At 53.4% G+C, this 17,711-nt stretch overlaps 1 protein-coding gene across 1 annotated transcript in view; it reads left to right on the top strand.

Annotated features, from left to right (window-relative positions):
• Positions 1-11,279: 11,279 nt before the first annotated feature.
• The window catches only part of MEGF9 (multiple EGF like domains 9), a 56,729-nt gene continuing 50,297 nt past the window's right edge, over positions 11,280-17,711 (top strand). The window contains exons 1-2 of the mRNA XM_074846241.1: positions 11,280-11,284; positions 11,768-11,940. Coding sequence (XP_074702342.1) covers positions 11,280-11,284; positions 11,768-11,940 — 178 coding nt within the window. The remainder of the gene's footprint in view (positions 11,285-11,767; positions 11,941-17,711) is intronic.

Below are 17,711 nucleotides of genomic sequence, written 5' to 3'. Positions count from 1 at the left end.
GCTCATCAAGGGTCCAGGTGAGCAAGGCTTGCAGGACTACATGCCCAGGACTTAATTTTTTGCAGTCTTGCCCATTATGCAGTTGCTTGTGAGGGTCTGGGTGCTGGGTGCTGCCGGGGCTGCACGATGCAGGGGGCCCTGCATGTGTTGAGGGGCTCTCCCAGCATCTCCACGGGCTTTCCTTGTCTCTGCCTTCAATGTCTAGCTCAGTGATGCAGCCCTACACGGCTGTCCTTCCCCTCTTGCTCATACTTGCAGTGTGAGTAATTTGCCCTGGCGCCTCCCTAGCAGGTCATGGAGCCTCTTGAGCCGACCAGAACAGGGTCACGAATTAACTGCTGCCTTCACAACTCCAGCTTGATTGCTCCCAGTTGGGCTCAGGCCTGAATTGAGCCAGGATTTGGCCTGTCATCTCCCTGGAGCACAGCAGCGTTTTGTGGATACTGCTCTAGCAAATGGGTTTGAAAGAAAAAAAGAGCTGATTAACCCTCCTCTAGCACAGCCTGTGTGGCTGAGAGCATGGTGGGGCATCATGACACTTTCTGGGGCAATATCTACAGCAACTGCCATTCTTTCTCTGCAGCAAATGATGCCACTCTAATGCTAGAACTAAATTTACACACGAAAAAGCCCAAAGCTATTTAGCTGATATCTCCTGGTCATTCCCCGGAATCCCTGTCCATGTCCCTTGGCCAATGTCCCTGGTGTGGTGGCTGCAGTCTCGCACTGTCCAGACGGCTCCCAGGAGCTCACTGCAGGGGCTGATCTCACCTGCAGGCACTGGAGATCTGGTGGGGCAGGTATTAGACAAATGTTACCACTGAAAGATTTGACAAATAAATCCTCAGGACCTCCTCATAAGTCTGGAAAATCTCCTGCCCCCTCCTTTTTTGGAGATCAGGAAACAATGCATGGAGAAGCACTGCTGATCTAGAGGTTGGCCTCTCCTTCAGAGCCCAGTGCTGGATTTTCTGAATGGAGGAAGAGGACATCTTGTGAGCTGAACCAGCTCACGTCATGCCTGGTGAAACACCTGGACAAGCCTTCCTGGCTGTTTGTAGGACACAGGCATGCAGACAACAAATCTATAGCCTTTGAATTCAGCACCCACCTCTGCCCCCAAAATCAGCAAGAGCTTTGTTCACTTCTGGACAGCTGGATTCCTACTATATAAATCCAGCCTCCCTTCTACCCTGGCATGAGGCACCATCAGTACTGTTATTCCACTAAATCAGAGAAAAATGGTTATCTTCTATTTCCCTTTTCATGAAACCATGGGTCCACCCTGGCCACCTGCATGGTTAATCATAGACCTGAGTCTGCAGGTGGGAAGCACGTTAGGTTCCCAGACAATGTGTTTCCTCTGGCAGTCATGTCACTTTTCACCTTTCTCCTCACGCCTTTAGTATATATTTCTTCGAGGTGATGGACACAACAAGGAAACACATTACCAAGGCAATGGAAAATCCAGGCCCCAAATTATAGATTTCTTCTCCAGCAGGACCAGGGGGGGATGGGGGGGAGTCAAAAGCATGAGTTACTACTGAATTCATCGAAAGCTGCATGAGGCTGGTGTGGAGGTTGGTGTACCCCACACCGCTAACTCTGTCAATAATTATTCATCATGTAGGGATTTTGTCTCTCTTCTACATTACTGGAGGGTTTTCATGGGCAGCCATGCAGACTCCCAGGGGGATGCTCTGCACAGCATCCCTTCTGCTGCAGGCATCGGCTGAGCTGTGAGGGGAGGATGCTGCCCTGGGGAGCCCAGCAGCGGGCCCGCGGGTCCTGGCACTGCTGTTCAACAGGGTTACACCAGCACAGCACTGGGAACAAGGGCGATGTCCGGAGCACGCCTGCCCAGCCTTATGCTGGCTTTGACTTCTGAACCTGACCCCTATAGAACCCAGGAGTTTCTATAGGTGATCCCTTATCCTTGAAGCCGTGCTGAGCTAGACCCTATGGTGGGATTTTGGGGGCCACTGTGTTTTGCATAGGGCTCAGGAGGAGGGTGAGATGTGTCCCTCCAGCCCAGGGCCATGGTCCTCTGGGTACCTGCTTGATGGCCAGACACTATCTCCTGCACCAGGGATGCAATCCCCCCCACCTTGAGGCCAGCACCATTGCCCAGTTGTGCCACACAAACAGGACTGTCCCTCTGTCCGGGAAGTGCTGTCACATCGTTCTCGGAGCCCTGTGTCCCCCAGTAACGCAGTGCTTTAGGTGAGAGCAGATTGGCTGCAGCGAGGGAGGCAGATGTTGCACAGCTGTGCACGCTGCGTGGAGCAACACTGACATGCAGCGGTTGCGATCGGCTGCTGTCATCTCCGTCTGCCTCCCCCTGCCCACCCCGCGGCCCGGCCACAGCAGGGGGATGGACGCAGGCCAAGCCTCGCATCGCTTGCTGAGAATTTAGCTATTTCCCAGTGGAAAAAACATCCTGGCTGGTAATCTTCCTCCCACAAAAGCGGTATTTGCCACAGAGAAATCACCTGCTGGTTGAAGAGGAGGGAATTGTTAGCAGCTCTCCAGCAAGAAGCATTTTCTTCCAGCATGTTATTTAGATTTCTTTAAAACTGTTCCATAATACTGCTTATAAGTGACCGTGCTGCTTGCAGCCCAGAGGATACTGATGGACAGTTTTTCCCAGATGGAAAAGTGTGTGTATGTGTTATAGCTGCAATGCTGAACTGGGAAAGGAAAAGAATGGGAGGAGCAGAGTTTCAGATATTTCAGTTTCCAGGAGCTCTGGGTGTGATGCTGGCAGCTACGTTGTTCAGAAGAGCTTGGCCACACTGGGTGCCTGTGCTGAAAATCTCTCCCTTTTGTCAGTGCTGATCTGTTTTGAAACCTGGCCAGGGAAATGGCGTGAAGCTGGGGCTACCCTGGCTGCCAGCCGTGCTGCCCAGTGCTGTCACCGTGCTGCCCAGCGCAAGGTCAAAGTAATGTCAGCTCAGATGGCACCTGGGTATGACCCAGCTGTGGCCAGCTGGCTCGATCCTCTGCTCTGCAAGAGTCTTTGGACTTGAGCCCAGCCGTGGATGGATGTCTGCCACCCCTGAGCACCAAAACCCAAGACTGGTGATGACAGGGAACAGGAGAAAAGGGACAACAGGGAAATTGTAACATGCAACGCAAAAAAAATTTCCCTTTTCCCAGGTTCTGTGTCAGTATCCAGCAATTAGCAAACCATGCACTTACAGTAAAAGACCAAAAGATGCTCTTATGGCCTGAATACAGGTGAAATCAGACCAGTTCAATGAGGAACACCTAGGAAGGAAGAAGGAGCTCCAGCCTTAGCAAAGGGGGTACTTTGGGCTGGTTTGGTTCTCTATAAGGACTCAAGGGGGGTTGTAGTGGAGCACCAGATCAATGGAAGCTTCCTGGCAATGTGTGATGGTTTAGCCAAAAGGCTGAACAAGATTCTTGGATGTGTGAGAGGGGAAACAGTGAGTAGGAGCTGGGAGAGGATTTTACCTTTTTATGGGACTGGGGAGACTGATTTGGGAATTTTGCATCCAATTCAGGTGTCTGCATTTAAGAGAGGGTGTTGGGGAGTGTTGAAAAGAGCTACAAAAATGATTGAAGGACTGGAGAAACGGCCTTACGGGAGGGGGAACTTAAAGACCTCCATCTGTTTGCATTATTAAAAAAAGAGGTTGAGAGGTGACTTGATGACAGTGTATAAATACCTTCACAGGGAGAAAAGAGCGGACATTGCAGGTTCTGTAATCTAGCAGGGGGGAAAAAACACAAACGGATGGCTGGAAGCAAGAGCCAGATGTAGTCAAACTGGATATTAATCACCTTCATTGTTTAAAAAAACCCCAACAGGTCCAATATTTTGGAACAAATCCAAAGGAAAACTGTTTTTTTCATTCTTGGTGTCTTGAAATGAAGACTGGTGTTTTTTCTGAAAGACCTGTGTTAGCTAAGGCACAAGCTAACATTTAATAGCTAGGGCTTAATGTGGAGATCATTGGGTTAAAATTAGTGTATGGATACACTCAGCGTTGCAGTGGCATGCAAAAGGATGCATTAGCACATATGTTTGGGCTTATCCACCAGGCTTCTGAGCAGGGCTAATGAAGAATGTTAACTCTGGAACAAGGATGTAGTCAAGAAAAGAAAGGAAAAAAAATCCATCATGGATTATATTTTGCTTATTGGCTTTTGAGAAAAAAAAAAAAATCATAGACAAGCAAAAGCAACTCCCTTGACACAAACATCTACAGGTGTGGAGCGGCTGGCCAGGGTACGGCCAGTCAGAATAACTCACTGTAAGTGGGTGGACGAGTAGCTGTCCTGAATTAATGAAATCTGTTGAAGAAGGGGTTTAGCTGTGCTGGTGTAGAACATACTCATAATGACAGCCTTGAGGCCCTTCCGAGTGGAAATGCCAGATCTGGCTTTCAGAGGGTGGGATTTTCTCTACCCTGGGCGCACATCTGGTCTTTTGTTCTGGACAATAGGAAGGCCCCTTCCTCTGCGCTCCCGCTCTCGCTGCCACGCCTGGCCCTGTTCCCACCTGCTCAGCAGATCCCGCTGCCTGCTCCCAGGTCCTTACATCCACCCGCTCGCCTGCGTCCCTCGTTCCTGGCAGCTGAGAGCTGTTGGGCACAGTTGGGTTTTGGGATGTGGTGGTGCCTGGTTGTGGCTTCTCCTTGTAGCAATGAAGCTCAGTCCCAAGGACTTGAGGGAGAAGCAGAAATAAGAGGTTTGCTTTGTCAGATGATGGATGGTCCAGAGTTAGAGCAGAAATGGCCACTAAACGTCCCACCTGCACGTCTCGTGACTACTGAGGACCTTCTGTCCTGCATTCACACCAAGACTTCCCTAAATCCTGCAGGGGATGCAGGATTTGGCAGCTGAAGTGGTCAAACGCTGATGGTGTCTCATCCCAAATGCTGCGCTTAGTTGGGCTTTGGTCCAGCCTGATCCCAACTCCAGCCGCATCCCCCAGCCCCGCTCCTTGTGCAGTGCTGCAGCACAGGTCCCTGCCGCGAGCTGGGACGAGCCCCAGCCAGGACGGAGCCTCCTGGGGATTCATTAAAACAAACATGTGAAAACAGTCAAATACCAAAATTGGCCTTGAGTGTTCTGGGAGGGAGCTTGGGCTCTGGGGAGAGCACGTGGCTCAGTGTGGCCAGTCCCCTGCATTAGGTAATGTAGGAATAGCTGTTTAATTTGGACAGGCCCCTCAATCCCTTATCCCCTCCCACCCCACGTCCCAGGCAATAATGCGCTTTCAATATTCAACGAAAAAAACCCGAGCCCTGGAGTGAAAGGCAAAATGTATGTCTGTGGCAGAAAGCAGGAGAGATTGAAAGTGTTACCAGTGCTTTAGGGTGGGTAATAACGGGAGATTTGCTAAAGGGATCTGGCCCTTTTTCAAAGGAACTGTATAATCCCTAGTAGCTCAGTGTCTCACGCTCAAGGACTTGCCTCTGCGATCGCCCGTCAAATGACGAGAGGATTTTCTGCTCTCTTCTGTGGATGTGCACTATAGAAACTCTTCCCACACCGCTTTTCTAAATCTTACTTGAAGGGATGCTCCTCTGCTCCTACCAAGTGTCAGGGTTGTCTCTGTTTTGTGCCCCACATTTGCAGAATAGTTAGAAATAGAAAGGGGATCAGAAAGCACCTGCTATGGAGTGATGCCCCTCGAAGTCATGAGTGCAGCATCCCCGGAGCCAGGGACTGGGGAGAGGGGTCCAGGGCGATGCTGGGGGCTACAGGGGCTGCATCGGAGACAAAATATCCAGAGGCTTGTTTCAGGCTTTGTTGGAGGGATGAAAAAACATCTGTGTGTGAGACAAGGCGTGCATGGTGAAGAGGGAATTGGTTGTGGTGTGCAACAAAGACAGCCTGTCTGTGTGTGTCTGGTGTGGGAAAATGTGCGTGTGGGGGGCTGCCTGTCCCGCCTTGGGATGGAGACTGGGTGTGTGAGAGAGGGGAGGGGGTGTGCACACGTGTGTGCTCATGAGAGGTGTGTGCAAGAGGGGAAAGGGAAGGAAAATCTGTGTGTGGGAGCCCGGAGCAGCTGCACGCGGGTGTGACTGCAGCCGTACCCAGCTTCCCCGGGACTGTGTCTGGGGGGTGCACCCGGGCCAGCACCCCCAGGGACAGACTAGCCCCAGGGATCTTGCCCCCATTTGCAGCTCCGCAGGAAGCTTGGCTACAGGCAAAGCTCTTCTGGCAGCAGGAAGGCTAGAAAGGGTTTCGGTGGAAGTGATTGTTATTGGCGAGCGCAGTTTTGCTGCAATCAAACCATTTTGTGGGAACACGTAGGAAATTATTGACAGGGAAAAAAATCTGCACCATTCGTTTTGACCTTCAGAGGATAATTTTTTTCCAAAGCATTTCATTTCAACAAATTGCTCAGTTTAGTTTTGATGTTACCACTCAGATTGATATCATTTCAATCTTCCACGTGTGTGAACTGCTGGTTCCCACATTGCACCCTGGCAGGGCAACGCTGCGCCCCAGCTGCACCCCCGGCACCCAACTCTGCTGCTGGGTTTCAATTAACACGGCAAATGCAGCCCTTCCCAATCAGTGCTTATGAAAACCTTCTCCAGGTAACTTGGCATCGACGATAGGATTTGGAGAAGAAAACATGTTTGAAAGTGCCACAATTGCCCATGGAAGAGAAATTGTAGTTTCTGAGTGATCAGAGTCAGCAACGCAGAGCGTGTGCAGCCCTTTCCATCCAACCTCTCGGAGAGCAGTGATAAACATACACACTAGCCAATTTATTCACTCTTTTGCATTTGTAGGACATGTTTTGTGTGAAAAGGAGCTTAGCTTTACATTTGCATGACCTTGGTGTGCTTAAAGTTAAGCCGCTCTTTAAGAGTGTGCAGAAATGGGACCTATTAGCAGTGCACGTACCACCACCGCGTCCCGCTCCCTGCTGCCAGCGTTCACCCCCTGCAAGAGAGGGATGTCTGGCTGCTAATTGCATTTATTTGAAATGACGACAGACCTGTGCTAACGCAGGGTTTGTTTATGCTCACGGTAGGAGCAGTGGCCGCTGTGGCATGCGGCGTTTTGCAGCCCCGTTGTCCGGGGATGTGACTTTTGCTGCTGTCTGGGAAGTTGCAAGCAAGACGCCAGACGTTTGTTATTTCATTGCTGCAGTTGCTTTACGCAAATCAAAAAGGTGTGGGAGGCCTGTGGAGGCTGCAGGGTGGCTCATGGCCGGGGCAAAGGGATGCCCCTTCCTCGCTGCGCCCAGGAGCTGGGGATGAGGAGGGAGGGGTGCTCAGCACTGGGTGACAGGGCTACCGGAGCCTCATGCCCAGAGCAGTCAGCCAAAGGCACTTTTAAAGCAACATCAGTATTTCAGAGACATGTACGAAGGTAAATTCCCCATGAGAACAGCGTTAAGAGGCAACTGGACCCCACAGAAGGAGGAATTTGTCACCTCACAGAGGCTCGGTGATGCTGCAGATGCTCTTCCCGCGCACCGAGATGTGGCTCCTGGCCTCTGCCCACCGAGCCCCTCCACCACCAGCCACGCGCCTGCAGAGATGACTCTCCAGGCTCTGTTTTTAATTCGTTCACTTTCATTTATATTCAAATCAGAGGATAAATGTAGGCAAGGCGTACATTTCAGCTAAGGCAAGGCTGCCATTTCAGAACAACCACATAGAAGGTGTTTTATTTTTAAAATACGTGGAGAAAGGGATGAAGACACTGAGCTCTGCACTCTGTCATCTTCTTGTTGCTAGTGTTGGCCTGGTCATGAAAACAGAAAGATTTTAGAAAATTATTTGCTTCCCAACACACATGCTGTTTCCTCCAACAGTGAAAATAAAGCCATGACTTCTTGTGTTTTAAGTCAGTCCCTACATCTTGTGCACAGGTTTGCAGGGATGCTCCTGCGGCTTTTGACTAAACCACTCTTTATTTGATAATTTAAACAAATGATAAATATGCATGTGGAATAATGAAAAAGTTCACTGAGGAAGTGCAGCCTAAAGAATATGCTGATCTCCCCTAAATCAGGGCAATGCTTGACAGAGCTCTGCAACGGGAGTGGAGGGTACTCTCCTCAGGGTCCTGTAAACTCCCACTGGGTCGGGCTCTTAAATGAAAGTGGAAAAGTTTCCAGCATCATGTGCAGCTCAGACTCACAGGCTGTGTGCCCTGATAAAGCACATGGGGTCTCATGAATAACCCTTTGCATTTAGAGCATAATTTTGCCTCAAAAGATGATCCTGACATGCTTAAAACCATCAGTGCCCTTTTGCAGCGTGCTTTTTAAGCAGCCCTATGCTAACACCTACACGCACTGGCCAGGCTGTGACTTTCGCTTTGCTCCTCGGTCCCCGTGGCAGATTTGTGCAGCCCCGTTGTTTCTGGGCTCTGCCTACCCCAGAGCACACAGGATTATCAGAAACCACTTAATACGTGTTGACTTAATGGGAGTTGTGCAGAAAAATGCTGCTGGGTGCTTTGAAAACTAAGTCTGAGGAGAGGATTCGTTACTCCTGCATTGCAAGTAATGATAATTAAGAAAAAAAAGAAATTTTTGTATTGTGAGTTATTCTGGTTGTCACAATTAACATCTCATCGAATTATCAAAGCTTTCAAGCAGTGGGTGGTGGAGAGAGTGGCTTGGGGCTTGCAAATAGGTCAGAGAAAGAGCTGGTTGCTAAATATCTGATAGAAACTTTCCACTGGGGAAGAAAATCTTGCTGATTTGATGGAATAGGAACAATTCTGGGGAGGATGTTCATACCCTTAAAACCTACAAAGAAAGCAGGCACAGAGGCTGGGCTGCCTGCTCACAACCTGGGCTCTGTGTCAGCCCTCCTCCTTCCCCGAGGATCCATCCTGCTCAGACGTGCATTTCGCACCTTCTTACTGCAAAATGAAAACATAAAAAGAAGAGAAGCACGGAAATTTTGGTGGCGCGGTGCCAGCACAGGTCTGCTCTGCGCCCTTGGCATCCCCAGCTCAATGCCCTTGAAAGCAGCAGGCGGCTTTTTGGGCGCTTGTTTTTTTCGGGGTCTGGCTGGGGATGGTTTGGGTGCTCAGGGCTGTGGGGCACTTGCAACTATATTTGACATCAACAGGGGGAGCGGTGAGTCCTGCTGAAGCTGTCCCTGTGCAGGGCCTGGGACATGACACCCGCATCCTCCATCCCCTTCGCCCAGCATCTTCCATGGCCTTTCTCCAGCCTTTGTCCCAGCCTTTGCCCGGCCCTTGCCGCACCGACTGGCAGCTTTGGGGGCTGGCGGTGGTTTCCACCAACATGCGAATTCACCCCTTGGGGTTTCTACCCCTGCTGCCACCCAGATGTGGTGTTACCACGACGGCTCTGCGTTGTGTGTACCACTGATGTGGCAGAGACAGTCCATTTTATTTTTGCAGCTCTTTATAATGATTCTCATGATAAGTCAGCGCTGAAATAAGCCAGCTGGGCAGAAGGCAGAGACTCCTTCTGGCATGTGATCCCATCTCCAAGGGGTGGCCAGTCCTCTTTCATGGATCCTGTGGGGACAAGGCTGCCCCAAGGACATCTGACCCAGGCGGGATCTTCCTGTCTCCCTCCTGTGCCGAGGTGACAGCACGGGGCTGCCTGAGCATAAAGAGGTGAAAGGTTGTGACATGCTTCACTGCTGCTCCCAAGCAGAAAGGGAGAATATGATATTTTGGAAATCAGATGAGCAGATCTGTCAGCCTGCACTGTGCGGGCTCTCGTGCCTCTGTGGGGAGCAGCCCTGAGCTGGGAGATGGGCTCAGGGTCCATCCCTTTGGCTGCTGAGGCTGCGCAGCTTTTATTTAAAACCAAGGAATTTCTTTGTTCCAGGTAACTCTTTCCTTAGCAATCGTTGCTCCGCTTGACTTCTTCCTTCCTGTTCTCGTAGACAATAACCTTGTGTGAATTGCTGGCGGAGAGGCTTGATCAGCAAACCATCCTCCCTCTCTGCCAGCTGTATTCCCCCTGGTCGGAGGGACTCTTCGGTCCCGGTGGGGAATGACAGGCTGACGACGATTATAAAAAACAAATCTCAGGAGTGTTTGTCTCAGTGGGGGAAATGGTGCAGCATAGCTGCTGGGGAATAATAATTATATTATTACGCAGGAATAAGGTCCCATTTATTTCTGAGAAGGGGATGGATATGGGGGAAGAGTAATGAGTTATTGCAGAATAATTAGCCCACAGCAGCTATGTCAGGCAGCGTTTCCCTTGTAGACGACCCCTAAATACTGTGCTAGAGAAGAACTTGCAGCCTGGAGCATGCGGTGGGTGAAGGTGGGGCTGTCTAATACCGAAGAGACACTTGTCAGCATCCGCTGGCTCCTGCAGGAACCAGAGATGATGCCAACACTCGCCTGGCAGTGGCACCCACCTACGGGCAGGGTGTCCCCGGCGCTCTGCACCATCCCGCCCCGCACCTTCCCGTGGTGGGATGCAGAGGGACGGCTGCTCCCATACGGCTCCCTGCGGCCCACCCGGCTGCTCCGGCACACCCCGGCGTGCAGCCACGTGCCTTTGTGTTGCTCCGAGCAGCTTTTCCCCACCGCACAGGGCCGGCGGCGCACACCCGCGTCTTGCTTCAACGCGTGAACCAGCGATCGCTGGTTGGTACCGTGAATAATTAATATATGTGTCACTGTGCTTCCTCCCAGCGCTGCCGATCGCTCCTCTGGGACAGGGGGATTTGGCCAAGGTCACAACCAGTGTCCGGCCCCAGCAGCACCGGGGGTGGGGGGCAGCCTGGATGCTCCCCCCAGGTTTCATTGTCCTTATGGCTGGTCCCCGGGTTGCATCGTGCTGGGTGGGAAAGAGCTCCCAGCCGCGAAGATGAGCAGCACAAAGGGGAACGGCATCGCTGCGGGCGTGGGGACGGGACGTGGAGGTGCTGGAGGTGGGCGAGGGGGGGATGGATAGAGGGGGCTGAGGGGGGGGGTCGTGCCGAGGGGGCGGTGACCCCCTCCAGAGCCCTGCAGCGGGGGGTGGAGGGAGGGTCGCTCCGGCAGGGATGGACCCGGCTGCCGACCCGCTTTGTGTCCCGCTGCGCAGCCCGGCGCCTTCCTCATTGTTTTGCAAAATTGAGGCGGGGGGGGGTAGAAAGGCGGATTTAATTAAAAATTAGAAAAATAAAAAAATTAAAAATAAAAATATTAAAAATAATAAAAATATAAATTTTTCGAAATTGTATATTAAAAAATAGAGGCTCTACCTAGACACATAAAAAAAGGAAGGCGGGGACCGCCCCCCCCGGCGGGGGCGGTGCCCCCCCGCTGCCCCCGCCCTCACAATGCCGCACCGCCCCGCCCCGGCCCCGCCCCCGGCGCTTCGCCCCGCCCCTCCGCCCGCCCCCGGCGGCCGCCGATTGGCTGCGCCGCGCCCAGCGCGCTCCGAAGCGGCCGCTGGGGGGGGCGTGCGCGGCGCTGATTGGCGGCGGCAGGCGCGGGGCGGGGCGGGGCGCTGTCAGCCGGGCCGGGGCGCGGCGGGAGCCGCCTGCGGGGCGCTGGGAGCGGCAGCGGCGCGGCATGGCCGGCTGAGGCGGCGGGAGGGAGCCGCCGCCGCCCGGCGCCGCTCGCCGGCCCCTCTCGGTGGGTGAATGAATGAATGAGGAGTGGATGGCGGAGCGCCGCGCCGCAGCATGAGGCGCCGGCCGAGGACCGCGCCCGGGCTCGCCCTGCTCTGCCTCGCCGCCCTCCTGGCCGCCGCCGCCGGGCTGCCCTCCAGCGCCGCGCCGCCCCCCGAGCCCGGCAGCGGCAGCGGCGGCCCCGCTGAGGGCAGCCCCGGCCCCGCACCGCCCGCCCGGTCCCGCGCCACCGCCGCGCCCGCCCGGGGCAGCGCTCAGCCGCCGCCACCGCCGCCCCCCGAGGAGGAGGAGGAGGAGGAGGAGGTGGCGGCGGCGGTGGAGGAGGAAGAAGAAGAGGAGGAGGCGGCCGCGGGCAGCGGCCCCGCAGGTGAGCGGCCCACGCGTGTCCATGACGGGGGGACGTCGGCAGCGGGGCCGGCGGCTGTGGCGGGGAGCGGGATGGGGCTGCCCCCCCCCCCTCCCTCCGCCGGGCGGACAAAGGCGAGGCCGGGGGTGGCTTCGCAGGGGGCGGCGGCTCCCCGGGTCCTCTCCGGCTGCAGCGACCTCCGTGCGGGGCAGGAGCGGGGCGACCCCCGCGGCGTGGGACCCCCGGGAGCATCTCACCAGCCCCATGTGCCCGGCGCTGGGCTGGGGCTTGGAGGCGGGGGGCAGTGACCCCCACTCAGGGCTCGGGTGGGGGGCTGGGGGGCAGTGCAGGGGTGCCCAGGCGGTGTCGGTGCTGTTACAGGGTTACTGGTGGTTCTGGGGAGCGGCGGGGTGGGTGCTGGCCTTGGCTCCCCAAAGCATCCTTCACGGCAGCCGCCCCCGGCGTGCCCCGAGCTCCCCACGGAGGAGGTGAAGGCGCCTCCTTCCCATCACCGGTGCATCGGGACAGGGTCCGACAAGGTGACACTGGCCTCGAGCAGCACCGGGTGGTACCTTGGCGGCAGAGTTGCTCTGTGAGCATCAAAGCTTTCCCTGGTGTCCCACCGCCACGTGCCGGCAGCAGAACAGGGACAGCAGTAACTGGTTGCTGGAGCCCATGTCCTCACCGGTATCTGGAGGCAGGTTTGCAGCTCGGCGGGTGTTGGGAAGAGCCCACGCTAGTGTGGGACCCAACGGGTGCGCGAGGGGAGAAGAGAGCCGTGGGCTTTTCCTATTCTGGGAAACAGGCGTCTGGGTGCAGCCCACTTGAGGCCTGATGCTGCCCCTGTCGCAGCTGGGGGGCTTGTACCGAGCTGAGGACCCGTTATGGCAATGGGAATAAATGGAATTATCCATCAAGAGCGTGAGGAGGGAAGAGGTGAAGGGCAGGCTGGAGGGCTGTGCTTTCAGGTGAAGCTTTCGCTGGGTGTAGTGCTGAGTGACGGTGCCAGGAGATGAAAACACTGATGGTCTTCGAAGCTGAGACTCCAGTTTACTTAATATATAAGTAGACAAAACTCTGCTGGAGTCCGTGGATGGAGCTTTGTCCACTTATTGTACTGGAGCACTCCGCTTTGCTCTCCAAAGCTTTATGTTCAGACACACACAAATGCTATAGCACTGATTCGTTCCTTTTTTTTTTTTGTATTTATTTTTTCTCCTTGCCTGGAAGGTGTTTGGTTTAAGTGTGTTGAGCTTCTTCTAATGTGAAAGGGATATATTCTGCTGTTCTGGTAGCTTTAGCAGTCTGAACAAGTGGATTAATCAACCTGTTTTATTTGGCTAGAAATATAATCAGCTGAAGATCTGAAGTCTCTTGTTTTCAGACTTTAATTCCTTTTTTCCATTGAGGTTTCTGTCTTTACTTTCTCCGGAAGAGACAGAATGGTTTAAGATTAGGAATTGCTGATAAAGATAGGAGGGGTTCAGTTTTCTTAAAGCAAAAGCAATTTTCTCTATCGTGCCACGAGCAGACTTCATCGGCTCAGCCACTCGCCTGGCGTGGGCAGCGTGGTGTGACCCTCTGGGTGCCAAATGGGGGATGCACGTACCTGCTCTGAGTTGTGTGGAGCACATATTTTCCCTGTCTGACCTTGTGTGTTGTGTTTTTTTCTGTCGGTGTCAGAAGGCATCACCTCTCCCATCTTGGGCTCCAAGGGTTTCATCAAGAGCATCCCTCTCATAGGGGCCAAGTGACACATGTCATGCGAGGGTATTGCAAGGCATGAGGTGTGACTGGTTTAGCAGCGGCTTTGGGATGCTCTCGGATGTCCAGTATGAGCTCACATAACGTCCTTTATGTCTGCTGCCACAGGAGGTGTCAGGGGTGCAAGTCGGGAGGTTTTGTGTCGAATCCCAGCGCCACCATGGATCCCCCCACGGGCTGCCCTCACCTCTGCGTTTTGGGTCTCACTTGGGAAATGGGAGCGCCGATGATGAGAACTCTTCCCCACCATCCCTGGGTGTGCTGCGTTGTTATTGTGGAGGCTAGCATCACCCTTTGAAGTTTTAAAGTGCTAATTATTAATGGCCACAGCCGCTTGATCTCAAAATTGCTCTCTGGTGCCTTTACTCTGCGGTGATGGGCAGGGTAGGAAGGCATAGGCAGATTATGTCTCCTCAAATGGCTAATTTGCTATTCGTTAGTGTGGCAGGTTGAGATTAACCCTGGCTGAGGGGGGATTGCTGGCGTGCTCGTGGGTCAGGTGGGGTTTAGGATGTCTGGGAGGGATGAGGTGGCAGCGGGAGGAGATGCTGGGCTCGGCAGCATCCCCCTGAGTGACGTGGGAGCTTGCGGGGGGGGGGGGCACGGGTGGGTGGTACAGCTGTGGTCTGCGTGGGAGCTGGTCTCTGTGGGTGTTGTGGGGGCCTTTTCTGTGTTGCTCTGTCTGCCGAGTGTCACTGGAGTCTTGCACAGAGGTTTGCTCTCAAAGGGCATTAAACACTGAAGGCACAGTAAATCTAGTGGGTGCCATGGGTTTAGCTGAAACTCTCCTTTTGCTTTAATTCAATCATGTTTTCAACATTACTTTTTCAATTCAAAAGGTAATTAATTCATTATATGCTTTATTGCATAAAACAAATGGGCCTTTTCTCATGCATGCTATTAGATAGGCTTCCTTTAATGCTGATGGCATTCCTAGTGATAAGAAATTGGTGTGAGAATCTTCACATCCAGTGTTTGTTCAGCACTACCAAGATTTAAATTCCAACTTCAATGTGTTTTTCTCATTCTGATTTAAGAAGCACTTCAGCTACCACTGAGCTGCCTGCTTGCTCCACTCGCATTCTCTTCCCTTTCCCAGTTTCACGATGTTTATTTTTCTTTCCAAGGCTGTGATCATGTTAAAATCCCCGATTTTGTTTTTAGGAGAAGTAAATTGCTAATCCTCATGTTTGTGGAGACAAGCTTAGAAGTATCCCCTGCCTTATCACCAAATCCTCTAACACCCGCCATGGAGACTCTGCCTCTTCCTTTTTTATGCAATAGTCTGTTTTTAAAGCAAATCTGGAGCTTTGCTGGGGAAGCTGACTTGGGGACAGCTGCTGTTTGGTTGGATGCTCGATGTTGGAGCAGAGATGTGGCTGCTGTGGCCAGCGTAGTCCTGGCTGGACTTTCCCTGCCTAAAGAACAAAACTCCTCTGTTCCACCCATTTCTGTAGGGTGGTGTTGAACAATATGGGTCTCTTTGAAGGACATTTTATTCTGACTCTCCTCCAGCCCCATTCGCTGCAGGTGGGTGGGCTTAAAAGCCCAAACCTCCTTGCACAGCCTTGCTGTCCCCATGCCGTGGCTGGGTCAGCAGAAGAGCTGTACCCAAACTCTGGAGGCCTTTTTAGACTGTACTAAGTGTTTCAGATCTTGAAAGCTGTTGCCTTCTCTCCTCCCCACCGTTTCTGTAGTGTTCCATCTGGCTTCCTGGGTTGCCAAGTCCCAGATGTGACCCTGAGTCTGGCTCCTCACCTCTGCACCTCCTGGGAGGGGACAACAAGCAACTTCTGCTGCAACCACAGGGCAGGAAATGCAGGTGGCCCGGTGGCTCGGAGCAGTTAACCACGGGAAGGTGTCCCGTGATGCTATGGAAATGGGTGAAAGCTGAGTCAGGGTGTGCAATGATGTTTGATGGGCCCTAAGCCTCTGGCATGGGGCCATCTCTTGCTGGGGTGCTCGCAGCCCAGATGGAGGAGGTGTAGCCAGAGCACCCCAATGGGTGGTGGCTCGGCTTTGGGTGGGATTAGCTGATGGGTTTAGCTTATAAAGAGGAGCCTGGCAAATCCCCGGGGCAATGGGGGTGGCCTGACTATTTGGCTGAGTGCAGGGGAGGCAGCAGGGCAAGGAGTGGACCTGGTCGTGAGCACTGACTTCATTTCTTCTTCATCCAGCTGGAGAGGTGGAGGGTTTTGCTTTTGCATAGGGTGTGTGGAGAAAGGTCTGCACACCCTGTGTGTGCAAGAGGTACTATGAGGACAGGTCTTGGAGGGGTCCCTACAACACTGGCAGTATTGTAGGGCAAAAACTTTGGTCCAAGGCATGGAGCTGTCAACACCCAGACCCTGCCACACTGGGGCTGTGGTCCTTGGGGGGTTGGGAGCTCTCAAATCCTGGTGGGACAGAAAATGCCAAGTTGCTGAAGGCAGTTTTGGGACATCTTGGCAGGACTGGTCCCTTTTTCAGCTCTGGGTGACTCCATCCCTCTTCCCGTCCAGCCATTACACCCTTCCGTAGAGGTCTTCCCAGTCAGGTTTGCCTGTCATCAGCTTTTCCCCCGTGCTCAGCGTGACACAGGACTCTTTACAGGGATGCACATAAATGTTTAACGCCCGTGCAGCTGGTTGGGTTTCCAAGGCTGGGGCTGAGCAGTAGGTGTGAATAAATGTTTGCAAGGGACCTCTGCAGCCTTAAAACCCTCCGTCTCTTCAGGTGCAAGTGCAGGTCCTGCCCTTCGGCACTGAGCTTGTACGCAGGCACCTGCCTGAATGCCCCTGCCCTGCCTCTGACCCAACGTGGGGGGAGCCGGGGAGGGTGAGCTGGGGCTGTCCTACAGCTCAGCACTTGGGGAGGCATCTTAAGCTTTCCTCGTTTGAGGGCTTGGGATTGTGTTCAATGTGGTTACCGAGATAGCTTGCTTTCAGGATGTCAGCGGGATTTAAATTTTTTAAAGAAATGGAAATTTCTTTCCTGGCAATGTGCGCTCGAAGCCAAGAAAGCCAACTGTACCCTGGGCTGCATCCAGAGCAGTGTGGCCAGCAGGTCGGGGGGGGGGATTCCCCCCCTCTGCTCTTGTGAGACCCCCCTGCAGTGTGTGTCCAGCTCTGGGGGCACCAACGTCAGAAGGACACGGACCTGCTGGAGCGAGGCCAGAGGAGGCCACGGAGATGGTCAGGGGCTGGAGCACCCCCCTGTGAGGACAGGCTGAGAGAGTTGGGGGGGTTCAGCTGGAGAAGAGAAGGCTCCGGGGAGACCTTAGAGCGGCCTCCCAGGACTTAAAGGGGCTACAGGAAAGGGGGGAGGGACCCTTGATCAGTGGGGTGTAGGGATAGGACGAGGGGTAATGGTTTTACACTGACAGAGGGCAGATTTAGATTAGATATAAGGAAGAAATTCTTCCCTGTGAGGGTGGTGAGGCCCTGGCACAGGTTGCCCAGAGAAGCTGTGGCTGCCCCCTCCCTGGAAGGGTTCAAGGCCGGGTTGGACGGGGCTTTGGGCAACCTGGGCTAGTGGAAGGTGTCCCTGCCCACGGCAGGGGGGTGGAACCGGATGATCTTTAAGGGCCCTCCCAACCCAAACCCTTCTGTGATTCTATGGAATTCTCAGCCTTCACATCTGTAACTCAATAAGGAGGATGATCTTGTTAGTTGGGATGAGAAAGAGAGCAGCCAGGGCAGAGAGAGCCCTTTTTCAATCAAGTAATAAATTGTGGGGTTTGTATCTTTGAGCTTAAAATAAAGGGATGTTGTCCACAGCGGAAAATGTCATTCCCTTGCCTTCCTCCCTGCCTCCACGCTCCCGTCTGAGTCATTCTTGAATCAGATGCATCCAACTGTCCTGACTCAAGATTTTGAGAGTCTTGGACTTAGTGATGCTCATGAAAATCGGGATATTTCTGGGAGGATCTACACAGCATCCAAGGTCTTGTTTGTAGCTTCCCTCCGCAGGGGAACGGTGCTGGGGTTTTGCTTTTTTTTTTTTAAATGATAGCTGAGATTTGGAAATCATCACATCACTGAGCTGCT

Source organism: Strix aluco, chromosome 20 (genome assembly GCF_031877795.1).
Source record: "Strix aluco isolate bStrAlu1 chromosome 20, bStrAlu1.hap1, whole genome shotgun sequence".
NCBI classification, from domain to species: domain Eukaryota; kingdom Metazoa; phylum Chordata; class Aves; order Strigiformes; family Strigidae; genus Strix; species Strix aluco.
This window is presented reverse-complemented; position numbering and strand designations above follow the sequence as displayed.